The following is a 13,910-nucleotide window of genomic DNA, read 5'->3' as shown; positions in this document are numbered from 1 at the left end:
AAATCATAAAGGAGGCCTTTTGAACTCCAAGCTATTTACAGATTGCTATTTGTCAGATTGGTAGTCTTTGTTTTTTCATTTCTCTTGGAAAAATGCTGTCTATTGTGATCTCTTGCCTGCAAGTTCAGCTTTTTTGTAGGTTTGGAGAGGTAGAGCAGTTACTGCTTTTGCCTTCAGCAGGATTTAACTGGAGAATGTTTTGAAACCTATATATTTAGTTCTGCCTGTCATCCTTGCAGGCTGGTCTTATTGCTGATAATTTCAAAGCTGGGATGGCTCTTGCCTATACGGTTAAATATGAATTCACTCATTGAGGTGTGGTGGTTTTGTTCGATTGTTGGTTTTCTTCCTTTTTTGATGCTGATTGTAGGTAGGATATGTTTAAATCAGGGGCTTCACTTTTGGTGGACTGAATTAGTAGTATCTATTAAACTAAAAAATCAGGATGTGTCAGTTATTAAACTTGAACTTTGTGTAAGTTGTTGAATTAGAATCAAAGTAAGGAAAGGAGGGAGAACCATGCATCCTCTTACCGAAACATCTCTTTCCTTTTCTGTAATGGATTCTCTTTTCTGGGAGTGTAGTGAAATGTAGTATCAACATGCAGCCTTGAAGCTCTGTGCGAAACAGACTTATATCAAGGATGTAATTGATCAGATAAAAATGTTTCCTAACCATAACCATGTTATTTTAGTCCTGAGTCAATCAACACAGAGGCTTTTTAAGCTCAGAAGCCTTACTTTACACTTGTGAACACCCTCCCACTTCCCACAGTACAGTTGCCAAGTGCCTTTTCTGGTCTGTGTGTACACTTGTTTGTAAAAAAATATTTCAGGTTCTTAAATTTGTAGGAAATGAACATATCAGCAGGCATGTGCAAGTAAAGAGTGGTTTAATATTCAGGGTATCAGTGGGGTGTTTGTCTTATGGCACCTTCTGAAATTTCTTGTTGGTCCATTTTTCAGTAAAAGCTGTGTGTCCACTCTCTGCAGTCTGGGAAGCTGCATGAAAAAGTGAACTGCATTTTTATGGTTTCTTGTTAGCCAAAATGAGATTTTAGAGTCTACGTAAAAGAGCAGAACCTTCCCTGAACATGAACTCTCTTCTTATTCCCTTGGAGAAATAGAAAACCTAAAGTGTTGTGGTGGAGCTGGAGAAGAGAACTGACTTTTGGAGAAGGAAGAAGGAAATAAAGTGAAAGAGGATCACGTGGTGTGGATCCAAATCTAGATCCCACAGCAGGAGTTGCAGTGCCAGTTATTAGAAAGATATAGCAATGTTCTTAACATCCTAACTGCTGACAAGAGTAAGGAGGATGCTGACCTTTTGTTTGTTAAAAGCTGGCACTTCCAGAAGTATAGTGCTTCTAGCGCCAGTGTGTCTGTATTAATCTGAAACAAGAAGAAAATATGTTTTAGAATCCAAGTCTAGTGCTCATTATGTCCTTAAACTTAAAATACAGTTTATTTACGCTTCATTTGCTCTTGCAAGGTGAGCTGTCCTGCATAGGAGAAAGCAGTTTGAGATGGATGTGGTAAGTTACTTCTGCTCTGCTTACAATTTTCTTTTTAGCAACTGTTTTTTTCTTGCTTGGTTTCTACATTCCCTGCCTTCCTGAATTAATCTTCATCATGTTTCAGTTTTGCCTGAAAGCATATTTCTCCCTTATTTTGTTATTTAGTACTGTGTTTGGCAAGGACTTCATGTGAAATAGTATACTTCATGTGCTTCAAAGCCTGAAGGCAGAGTTTTATAGCTGGACAACAAAATTATGCTCTTTGGACACTGGATTTCAATGTTATGCAGTTAGCTTAAAGATTTACTTGGCAGAGTTAGTAGACTTCTCCCAGAAAATGTCTCACATTTTGGATGGTTCATTTGTGGGTTAGGAGATGATCACAGACTTTTTTCAGGAACTACATAATCAGTTGAAATGGTTTGTTTTGTTTTGCCTAGCTGGAAAAAACGTGGAGGCTGTTTTCAGTTTACATTCATAGTCATGCTTGGTCCTTATTTGATTGTTTCAGAGTTGTGAAAAGAGCACTTTCATTGTCTGTTACAGTGTTTATATGGCCCTGTCACCGTGATGTCTAAGCTGCTATGATTTCCCTGTGAAACCTTGGCCTTTCTCCTGATTCTCTTCATACCCTCCTCACACGCTGTAGAACTGCTTCTTCGTTTTAATGCACAGCACTGTGGAAGGAGATGCTCGGCATCTGCAGGGGGATGAGGAAATCGCCTTTCCTTATACTGCTCACTGGGTGGTTCATTTATAGGCATGGTTATTCTGGGGCAGCTCTTGTTGGAAGAACGAGACATCAGAATGGCGGCTTGAAATTGCCGTTCATATGTGATCTGCGAATTGGCTAATTTTGACATGTAGGTAGTTAAGAAATTATTACAGTCAGAGGAGTCATGACCTCAACTTTTCATCATCTCCATTGGCTTGTGCCCCAGTTTGGAAGTGAAGTAGGTATAGGAAGTTTTAATTGTACCTGTGTGATTTATCCTCAGTCAGCTCTTTAATTTCTTCTGGCTGTCTGAGGTTTCCGACACGCTGTAAATTTCTCCAACTTTTTCATTATCTGCAATTTCTTTATGACTCATGAATCGGAGTGGAGAGAGAGTGTGGATTTACAGCAGAGATAAACATGTCCATAAAGTCTGTATCTGTGTCAGTAATTGTACTGCTGTCAGTGACTGTCCTGTTTTACAGGTCTCTCTTGGGAGAGGAACACGCTTTGCTACCAGTGTCAGAGAAGTGTTTGCTTTGATTTGCATTAACTTGCCAGGAGATTAGGTTGCAATGGTGAGGATGGAAATTGAGCCTGGACCTTGGCTGCTATTGTTTTATTTTAAATAAGTGGGTGTGTGGTTGAGTTGCCCTCTATGTGCAGGAAAAAAAAAGAAGTCCAGGCTGTTTTTAAATACAAAATTGGGGATATACAGTCTACTGATGGTATCAAATGTGATACTACCCATATGCGTAAATTTTGTATTCTTACCATAAAACAAATGCTGTATCTAGGTAACTGTCATATATGGAAAAAATACTGCATGGATCCTTAGGGTGTTCTGTCGGCTGATGAAGTAGAATAAATATTTCTCTAAGCTTCAAGAAATTTCTGCGTCTTTGCTTTCTTCCCCTTGCCCCCCTTACTCTGAGAGCAAGGTACTATTGTGGATTTCAATGGCAAGTACTCATACAGCATCCTAGTCTTCCAGACATTGATGACTCTGCTTGCTGCAGAAGGACGTGTATACTGGTGGAGTTTGAGAAAAGGGGAAGAAATATCTAAAACTGTCCTAAATGTGTCAAAAGTTAAATCTTCTGCAAATTCTCTTGGCTTTTATTTTCTGTTTGATGCCTGTTTTTGATACTTGTGTACATGGAACCTCCTTTTGGTAGATTATATGGTTTGGGTTGGAATCTTTTTACTAATTTTTTGTCACAGGAAGAAGGCAATTATTTTCTCACAGAATTATTTTTAGATATTCAAAGTGACTGTAAAACCCCGAATATCCATTATGTCAGGTATGCATTGGGACCCCCAAATGCAGCTGATTGAACTTTTAAGTCTGCTGGACACCTTTTACAGAAGGGAGATTATAATAAATAATGTAAACTCTGTGATTGCATAGACGTAGGAGTGTTGGAAATGTTAATATGACATCTGCCATGGCTAATTCTGGAGCCTGATGTTGGAAATAAAAAGGGGAGCTTTTGAGTGTCAGACCGTGTCCATCTATTGCAATTCTGATAACTGAGTTTCTGAAGCTGTGGATAAGAATCATGTGCCAAGTGGCCCAATAGCTGGCAGATAATTGCGCTCTTAAAACTTACTGAGTGATGCTCAATGCAACAGCAACATTCTAAATAAAAGCTGAATTACTATGAGATGCTTTTTACCTGATCTTTAATGAAATGTCTGTCTTTTTGCCTTTTCTCTCATCCTCCTTCTCTCTTTATCTACATCCCCATACCTAGTTTGTAGATCTGATTTTGTTAAAACAAAGGTCACCTCTGAAAGGTCCTTCAACCAGGATGTATTATTTACTTTGTTTAAAAAAGTCAACATGATCTTACCGTATAATTGACTCTACTTTGAGTAGGAGGCCTCCTGAGCCTTTGTAACCCATATCATCCAGTGATTCAAGGATTCTGTAGTCTAAGATCCTTTCTAGAAGTTAGTTCAGAGCCTGTGTTCCCCAGTCTCAGCTGAACACAGCACCAAACAGTTGGTTCATCTTATGAGCTTTGAGCGAGAGATCTGAGGTGCAACTCCCTTGTCTGCTTCCATGAAAGCAGCCTGATTAGGAACAAGAAACCTAACAATTCTTGTATCGCAGTGGTGGCTTTCATGCCGTTTGGGGATGGACTTCCAAATACTTCCATCCACATAGCTGATTATGAGTCTATGCAGCTTGGGCTCAGAAGCCTGTTTTTCTTTGTAGAGAGAGAACAGTCCATTCAGTATCATTCTTTAAGCAGAGGAAGAGAATGGTCCTCAGCCTACACAGAGGTTCTTATGTGTTTCAGCTTGAATGAACAGTGAAACCACCACCATCTGTCTTAGGCATGCAAGGGGTCAATGGGGCTTGACTGAAGAGCTTTTAGCCACAGAAGTAAAGGAATGGGCTGTCACATTAAAGCATTTCTACCTGCCACATGCTTGGCACAGAAAGAAACATGACTACAAACAAAATGTTCTTACATTATACTGTCAGAAGCCTATTTTTTGCTACTCTCATTCTGACAGGATAACTTGTAGATTACTGTCAGTGGAGGAATTGAAGATGGGGAAAATTTTGATCAAGCATAAGGTTATGTGCATTTTTCCATTACAGTTTAAAAACACAAAAATGACAAACAAATCTTGGGAGATGCTCTGGCAGCGTTAGGGAAACTTATCTGTCATGCAACCACAGCAGTCACAAGCAAACCACCTGAGACTTTACCACCAGGACCAAAGTCCCTTTGTGGAAGGTGGGTCCAGTGACTTGATGGGTGCCCTATGTTGGCTCCTCACATACCACACACACACACAAACACACACACACTCATTTCCTAGTAGTTTTCCCCTAGGATTCTCAGAGCAAAATGACTGGCATGCCAGTTCTGAGTGGCACTTCTGTATTAATTGGTACAGCAATCAATTTCAGCCTGAGTGGGGTGCCTCTGGAGAGGAACCGCGAACAAAGAGATCCCTGGGTAGTTATACCCTTACAATCCAAGTTCCCCACTCCTCGCATGCCAGTTTGGGCCAATTGTAATATTATGGTCTGGGGTCTCCCAGTTCTTCATTGTCATTGGGTGGGTGATTCTAGTCTCTAGGCCTGCTGTTACTTCCTTTATCTCTAAGAATGCTGCTTCTGCTGATGATTGTCGCTCCCTTGTCTTCTGGCTTGAACTGACTCTGAGGGACCTGCTTTGCTTAACTTGGTTAAAGTTCAGCATATCTCGGTGCAAGTTGACAGCTTATGGCCTAAAGCGACAGCAATTTAGTTTCTCATCCTATGCATGTTCTATGTAAGCAGTTTCTAAACAAGTTCTATATAAGCAGCATACCAACTCACACGATACTTCTGCCCTGTCATGCTTGTGCAAGCCTCTTGGTGTTACAAGCACAATAGTTCAATAAGCTAAGGTTTAGACATAGGCTGAGGCAGTCAACATTTCCTAATAGGCAGGGACACTTAAAACTTTACAATTGGTCTGTATTTATTGTTTAAAATTCTTTAGCTGTCTATACCTTTGTCCAATTAAAACTTTTCTACTTCTGTGTCAATAGAACATTTCCTTTGTATTTAGAAATATTGGAAAGATGACCCCTCCATCACCTCTGTCTGAAATGTTTTCCTGTAAATTTTGGCTTCTGGAAGAAGTGAAGAGAGAATTTTCTTCCACAGCATGGGTAGCCAGACCTGTTTGCAGAGCAGGAGGTGATCCTAGTGAAAAATTGCACTAGAGTGTGACTTCGGAGACATTGGTTCAGTTTCTGCCATTACCGCTGTTCTGCTTGGTTGGTTTATTTCCCTTCTCATCTGTCCCTATTTCCAAACTGTAAGGTTGAGTTCATGTTAAGATTCTTTTGCAAGATATTGGAAAAATCACAGATTTAAAAAAAAAAAAAAAAGGCACATAAAGCCTGTATCAGTAAGTGTCTGCAGTGGGTTGACACTGACTAGATGCCGGGTATCCACCCAGTCTGCTCCATCACTCCCTTCCTCAGCTGGACAGGGGAGAGAAGATACAGCAGAAAGCTTGTGTCTCGAGATGAGGACAGGTAGAGATCACTCAGCAATGACCATGATGGGCAAGGCAGCCCTTCAGGAACAGATTGCTCCAGCGTGGGCTCCTCTCTCCATGGGGCCACAGGTCCTACCAGGAGCCTGCTCCTGTGCATGTTTCCCATGGGGTCACAGCCTTTGGGCATCCACCTGCATTGGTGTGAGGTCCTCCCTGGACTATAGGTGGGTCTCTCCTCCACCATGGACCTCCATGGGCTGCGGGGGACAGCTGACCTCACCATGGGCTGCACCATGGGCTGCAGGGGAATCTGTGCCGTGGCACCTGGGGCACCTCCTGCCCTCCTCCTTCACTGGCCTTGGTGTCTGCAGGGCTGTTTCTCTCACGTATTCTCACTCCTCTCTCTGCTGCTGTTGTCCTGCTGTGTTTTATCCCCCCCTTCTTAAGTATGTTGTCCCAGAGGTGCTGCCACTGTCACTGATGGGCTTGGCCTTGTCCAGCAATGGGTCCATCTTGGATCCAGCTGGTGTTGGCTCTGCTGGACATGGGAGAAGCTTCTTGCAGCTTCTCACAGAAGCCACCCCTGTAGCTCCTCCTCTACCAAAACCTTGTGATGCAAACCCAATACAGTATCTTATCCTGCATGTTGTTCTTGTCCCCTGCTTGCTCCTATTATATGCCACAGGAAGACTTCATTAAAATATTATGTATGTTGTCACTAGAAGTAAAATGAGAATGTGGTGATGAAACATCCTTCAGCCTGAGGCTCAAGCAAGGTAACTGAGAAAAGCAAGCTTATTCTCAGTTGTCTACAGACATAATATATACAAAAATTTATATTTGCAATTCACATAAAGGCTAAAAATCATTACTATGTATCCATACTAATTTACCTGTTTGGTAGCACATCTGCCCTGCTAGCTCAGAGATGGTGGAGTTACTCAGTACGTAAGGATCAGTCTCACTGTTTCATTCACCCAGTGTTGGTGCTTTGAGAAAGGAAATACTGTGTATTTGTTAAATAGATTGAACATACATTGGTGGGGTATTGCTATATTTCGTTTCAGTTTTCTCTTTGATCAGACGATGATTCATACAAGGCTTTGTGAAAAAATCTCCTCGCATTCTGTCGCCTTATTGAGTGGTTTTGGTTGTTCAGAGCACAAAGTCTTCTGTAAGATCAATTACGGACCTACTACCTTACCTCTTCCGTCTCCACTACATGCAGGTCTGTATACTGCTGCTAGACCAAGTCTGACAGTATCTGTCTCTTATTGCCTCATTAACTTGTGAGCATTAGAACAAGATAAAAATGCCCTGAAGCCTCTTATCTGATGATTGTTGTAACCTTCTGAGTGCCATTAGTTTTAAGTTTGCAATTAAATGCTTCCCCTGAGTATAAGGATCACTGATTAAACCTGAAGTGTCCCCAGAGGCTTTTACAGCTGTCATGGGGGCGGTGGCTGCCCCTCTCCAAAAGGAGAAGAGGGGCTGGAGGTCCCGGTGGGGCGGCCACTCTGCAGACCTCCACGTGGCTGCCCCAGCTGTTCCGCTTTGCCTAATGAATTGTTTTACAAGGAGAGGCTGGATATTGTCATCACAAGCTGCCTTCCCTGGGGACCGAAGCCAGCCTGATAATGACTAATGTTAGTGATAGTAATTGAAGTGTGATGGCTCTCCAGGGACTGGCACACGCCTCGAGCTGTCAGGCACTTGTGGCTGGTACAGTCCCATGAATACCTCAGAAACGCTTTTTAATTGCTTGACTTTCATAACTAGTTCCCATATATCTTCTGCAGAAATAGACATTTTATGGGGGGAGGGAAAAGAAGCTGAGAACTCTGCTATGACCCTCAGTTTACATGCCTGGTTTACTGCCTTGTGTTTCTAATGAGGATGACTGTGTGTGCTTGCTCCCCTCAGGTCTTGGTGTGGGCCTGCTTGGTGTCTCTGCCCAGGCATGCCCAACTGATTTCATCTTAATATACCTTTTGCTTTATGTTTAAGTCCTGTGGTGCTGATCCTTGATGCATAGAGATTGTACTGGATTATAAAAGAACACAATAACTTTATTTCAGAATATCAAAGAATCACTGGTATTAATAGTCTGGAAGTAATGACAACTATTTGCATTTTGCTAGGCATTGAAATCTTGTAAAAAATCCTACCCTATCCATATGTCCCAACAGGACTGGAGTTTATGGGGGTTCAGGACAAAGAACTCAGCAAAACAGAGTGTTTTGTGGTGTTTTTTTTTTTTTTCTGATAATTTTCTCCTTCAGAAATGCATTATTGAATAAAGCTGGAATGGGGAACTATACCTGTGACTTCCCGGATAGCCTTTTGTGTGTGCAGTCTGTTTGCTTGCCTGTTTGTTTGTTAAGTGTTGCATTGGGATTGGCAAATGAAGCCCATTGGGTTAAATTAATGTTTTTTCTGCCAGAAATGACATAGATGACAACATTATGTCAGTTCAGGAAACAGTTTCTGACAGGACCGTGAGAATTGCTATACTCAGACCAGCACTCTTTAGTGTCTTGCCCCCAGACAGGGCGCCGTGTCAGTGTGAAGAGCTACTCACCATTCTGCACAATTACAGACGAGCAGGCAAAGGGAGATTTCTTGCCAACCTCCTGCAACAGCAGTTGGTTTATTCCCTGAAACATGAAGCTTCTATAGCTTTGTCTATTGAAAATATACCTCTTTCTAAATTTTTATGTAATACTTCCTCAGGATCTTGTTAAATTTATCAGTATAATGTCATATGATTTTTAATTAAAGAGCTAATAACTTGAGTGCATGAAAGCTTTCATTTCAGCCTCCAGCTATATCCATTAGTCTAATAATATAAGACTGTCCCCTTGCAAATTTTGCTTTGCCTTAATTTCCTTTTACAGATTTCTTTAGACTCATTTCATTATTGTTCCTCAAGGTTTTTTTTTTAAATTCATTTCTATACAGTTTGTTTTCATTAAACAAATATGATTTTAATGGCGATAAGAAAACTTCTCATATATGAATTAACTGTATCTTTTGTAATGTTGTAGTACTGGACAGAGCACTTGTGGCGTACTTTGCCACTTATAAGGCTGGTCTTTTCTGAGAGTGTATAGAGTAAAAATACCAGGTCTCCTCTCTTGGTGCTGGCTTGGACAGAGGAAGAATGAAATTCATGTTGCTTCTACCTGAGGAAGCTGTGAGGAGAGAAGGGATTTATTCACAAAGCTGAGTGACCAAGAGGGAGCTTGGAAAAGAGATAGGAGAGGGGAGATCTTACCAAATGGGAAAGATTTTCTTTGTCCTATTTGTTGAGGGTGCTTGGAAGTAGGTATTCACCAAATACCTACCAATTGCCCAGTGCTGAGAGATAGAAGGATAGACTGGCTGAAGGTGGGTTTTTTAATTCTAGATTGATCATGAGATTATGGAACAGATGTACAGGGTCAGATGATAAGAGAGAAATGTGTAGGGAGGGGAAGTGAATGAACCTAATTTTTTTGCACTAAATCTTATATTTGTTTCATCTGGTTTTAGATGACTCAATTTGGTCCATTCTGTAGTCAGTATGAAGTACCTCAGTAAATTCAGGATGAGTCAAAATAGGTCTTACTAATTTGTTCCTGTGACTTCACGGATTTAAGTGTTGGAAACAGTATTTTGTTCCTCTTGCTCACATGTTACTCTGTAAGTGTAGGTCTATCTGATTTCAAGCTTAGGGGCAATCTTCTGAGAAGACAAGAATTTAAAGAGAGCACTTCTCTCCAGTTCTTCCAGAGCGTCCTAAAAGGCCACTCTAGCATGTGGAGCTTGTAAATGAGACCCAGCCTGCACAGTGGGAAAAAGGTACAACTTAGAAGGTCACAAGAAAAATTTCGATTGTGTGTCTGGGGGCCTTCTTTGAATTAATTTTTAGCATGAATTCCCTTGTTTAAAAACTGTCTTTCTTTATGAAAAAAAATCCTGTTTCACTAAAACAGATTAATAGTGATAGAGAATTTATTACATACCCATTGCTTACTTCTCTATTAAAAATCCAGCTCTTGATTCTAATGTGAATTTGTCTGGGTGCTTAGACATTTTGAATTGTCTTTGTCTGTACAGGAGGGTTTTGCTGTGGCTTTTCGAGTTGTAGCTGCAGATCAAAAAAAGGGTGCTTAGTGCTGTTGCCAGCAGAGTAAACATACTACCTCTTCTCATCATATTCATTGCAAGTTTGTTCTTCACCTTCCCCCTCCAGTGAAGTGCTGGCTCTTAGAAATTTATTTTGGTAATAAAACATTACTTTATACTTGCCCATGAAAGCATGTTTGAAGGCTGTTTGTGGATTCTTTAAAATGTCCAAGACATTGTTGTTCCCTGAACACACTGCAAACTCATATCATAATTAAGCCTGATGAATTAACATGCAGAAAGTTAAATTCATAACTTTCAGTGGTTAACTTAGGCTATTAAAATGTGGAACTAAACCGGTGGTTGGTCTGCTGTACTTCAGTTGTCAGTCCCAAAATGTTATGTATTGATGGGTTTTTCGTTCTGAGAAAATGGGTAGGTTTATTCTTTCAGAAATTTTATTCTTGCAGAAATTTTTGATCACAATGAGGAGACAATAAAGTTGCATTTACCACTTCTCACAGTTGTAAGTCTTGACAGTAAAGCTGAAGGATATAGTTCAATTATTTTCCTGTGGTTTATCTTACAGCTTTTTACTGTTATTGGAAAGGTGGGAATAGGAAACTCCACATTGCCTAAGTAGAGATTTTCAGTTTGTAATTTAATTTTTATGAGGTATTTTTTTTACTGATTGGTTTCTACAGCACAAGGGTGGAGGTAATTGAAAGGCAGCTAATAACCAATTAAGCATATTTCACTTGTGTGTTGTTTTGAGCACTGCTTTAGTGAAAGCTAGTGAAACTTATTATAATAAAGTTCAGCAGAGTGTGTCTTCTATGAAGAAATTATTTTACATTGATAGGGCTTTTCCATATTGAGAGCTTTCTGTGCTACAAGGCATGTATCCACACATTGTTTAAACTGCACGAAGTGCCAATTATTTTGGCGTTGATATACACTGTCATGTAAAATCTGGCTTTCCAGATATTTGCTGATGTTTTACGAACATCTGTATTATAAATAAGTCCTTAAGTCCTTGCATGACATCTCTGAAACCTGTTGTTACAATTTAAAGCTTCCTAGGTTCAGCAGCAGTTCAACAAATATTAGCTCCCACTTTCTTCTAATTAAAATGTGATTTCTGTTTTTTCTCTCTGGGGTTTAATCTCTGTTCTCCTGAACCAGGCAAAATCAGGTTTGGTCAGTAGCTGGAGAGGAATCTGTGAAGAGCCCAGGGATTGCTGTAAGCAGCGCTGGTGCCCTTCTGGTCCGGTGCTGAACTGCTTGTTATCCTGTGGTAGCTCTAGAGGGCTCTCTGCTGTTGGAAATACTACGTTTCCAATGAGTTACATGACAAATAACCTGTTGGTCATTACAGAGCTCATAACACCTTTTTTTGCAAATGCTAACCTCATTGTCATCAGCAAAATACAGCATATGCAATTAGAATCTAATTTTCTCCAGTGTCAATTAGGGATTCTCATTTTTATTCTTGACTGTGTAAATGACTGTCACTTAAGTTACGGCTTTTAAGTAGCACAGGAAATAATTTTTGTGTATGTGGTTTGCAAAGTTCCTTGTGTGAGACACTGGAAGTGTGATGTTATTCGCACTGACTATATGTGCAATAAAGACTGGAAATAATTATCCCAGCCTTTATTGTAACTATGCCGTTTGTTACTGTAGTAACCCTAGAAGTATATGGGCATTGTTACGGGAACATTACAGATAAATGTATAAGATGGATGACTAGATGAGACCGAATGAAAGTATGAACAGTAATTTTCAGCAGAGTGATAGGCATTTGTCATCAAGTGGCATTTAGAAAGGAAGGAATACCTATGTAATACTTCTGGGTTTTAGTTCCAAACGTTTCCTTTCGGTGTTATACAGGGGTTTCAATCCCAGTTCTGCCTCAGTGGACGTGCAGTATCATGCTGCGTTTGGGTATTCTGTATCAGACCCAGTTACATTAAAGTGGACTTTAAAATGTTTAGTTTGAAAATGAGTCAAGTAAGGAGTATAATACTGTGTGTTCTCTGTTGTAATACTAAATTCTTTTACAGTTTTGTAGGTTTGGTTTTCCGTAGACCTGGTTTTGTGCTGACAGTGTATTGCATAAACGAAGCTGGTGGCTTGGGAAGGTAGCGGGTGACATTTCGGGGGGTTGACATGGGGATAAGAATGCAAGGCAGTTTGGTAGCTGAGCCCTTCATTGGGTGTAGTGCTAACATAAGCAGCACTGTGTAATAATTTCAGTGCTAATGCTGCTGTCTTAAACATAGCCAAGGAAGAAACATTTACTGACATGAATGACAGTAGTTTGCATCTCCTGGAACAAATGTCTTTGGCTTCATTGCTTTCACTCAGTTGTGTTTTGAAAGCTTCGAAGACTAGAAATAACTAGAAATAATATCTGAAAACTATAAGACTAGAAATAATATCTGTAGAAACTAGAAATAACTGCAACGTGATTACAGCTTATATTCTCCAACACATGTGGGTTGGATGTCCATTATGGATGGTGCTGCAGTTTTCTGTAGGATAAGGAGCTTATGTGTTGAGGGAGTGAAAATAACGTTTAGTTTGATGCTTGGTGAGCTCCCCAGTAAGAACATGGGCAAGTGTCCTGCTTTACCTGCTCCGTGGTGAGTTCTGTCTTGTGTACTCTGCAAAGCCCTCGCTTGAAATCACCAGTGTGAATTTACTGCTGAAGGGGGAAAAGGTGAAGTACGGTGAGATTCAGGAAGGGAACAGGTTATTTTATTTTCATTGGTAGCATTTTCAGTTCTCCAAGCAATGAGGGCTGGAGAAACTGGCTGTTGAGAGCCACAGCTTGATTAGATGTTTGGGCCTGTTGTAAAATCCTGTGATGTCTGCTGGTTCTGCCCATGTGGAAATCCTTCTTATACGGTGGAGGAAGGGTACTAAGAAATCTTACCTGTAAATACTGAGTTTTTCCTTCCTCTAGGAGCTGCTTTTCATGGTGAGAAAAATACACTGAATTACCCTTGTCTCTGTAAAACACAAACTAAAAACAATTAAGCTATTGATTACTTTTTTGGGCAGTGAAAAGATGCTGCTTCCAGGATTCATTTCACTGTGCCATCCCTGACTTCAGACACCTGCAACACACGAATTCTGGTCATAGATTAATTCGAATGCTCATTTCTCCTCGTATTTTGGATGTATTTATTGCATGTAGTACATCTTTTCATATCTGACCACTGCAATTTGAGAAGAAATCATATCTTTTTTATTTGAGGGTGTGGGTTGTGCTAGTTTAGTTGAAGTGGAGATTTTATATCAGTTTTAATACACTAGTTAAATTTTTGCGAAATGAGATCTTAAGCAAATTTAAACCTTGTATGCAACTATTGACCTTGTGCTTGTAAATTCAGAGGGTAAACAGGTGTAGCCAGTTTTAAACTACATAGGATTTCAAATTGTTATTTGAAATATATTTTCAAGTAATTGTGACTGAACTGAAATAATTTATGTGAGATATAATACTGTAAATTGGCATCTGCATTCTCCATTCTTTATGCTT

The 13,910-nt window shown here is 40.1% G+C and overlaps 1 protein-coding gene across 4 annotated transcripts in view; it reads left to right on the top strand.

The window, feature by feature from the left end:
* Positions 1 to 13,910, top strand: part of LIN52 (lin-52 DREAM MuvB core complex component) — a 47,215-nt gene that overhangs the window by 8,437 nt on the left and 24,868 nt on the right. Inside the window, exons 6-7 of one of the 4 annotated variants that reach the window (XM_065063996.1) lie at positions 1,492 to 1,534; positions 2,063 to 3,122. The exons of 2 other annotated variants lie outside the window; for them this stretch is intronic. In XM_065063996.1, the coding sequence (XP_064920068.1) occupies positions 1,492 to 1,534; positions 2,063 to 2,087 (68 nt within the window). In that variant the 3' untranslated portion in view covers positions 2,088 to 3,122. Of the gene's footprint in view, positions 1 to 1,491; positions 1,535 to 2,062; positions 3,123 to 13,910 lie in introns of those variants that run through there. One more of the 4 variants, XM_065063998.1, reaches the window with a different exon arrangement.

This window comes from Columba livia, chromosome 5, assembly GCF_036013475.1.
Source record: "Columba livia isolate bColLiv1 breed racing homer chromosome 5, bColLiv1.pat.W.v2, whole genome shotgun sequence".
NCBI classification, from domain to species: domain Eukaryota; kingdom Metazoa; phylum Chordata; class Aves; order Columbiformes; family Columbidae; genus Columba; species Columba livia.
This window is presented reverse-complemented; position numbering and strand designations above follow the sequence as displayed.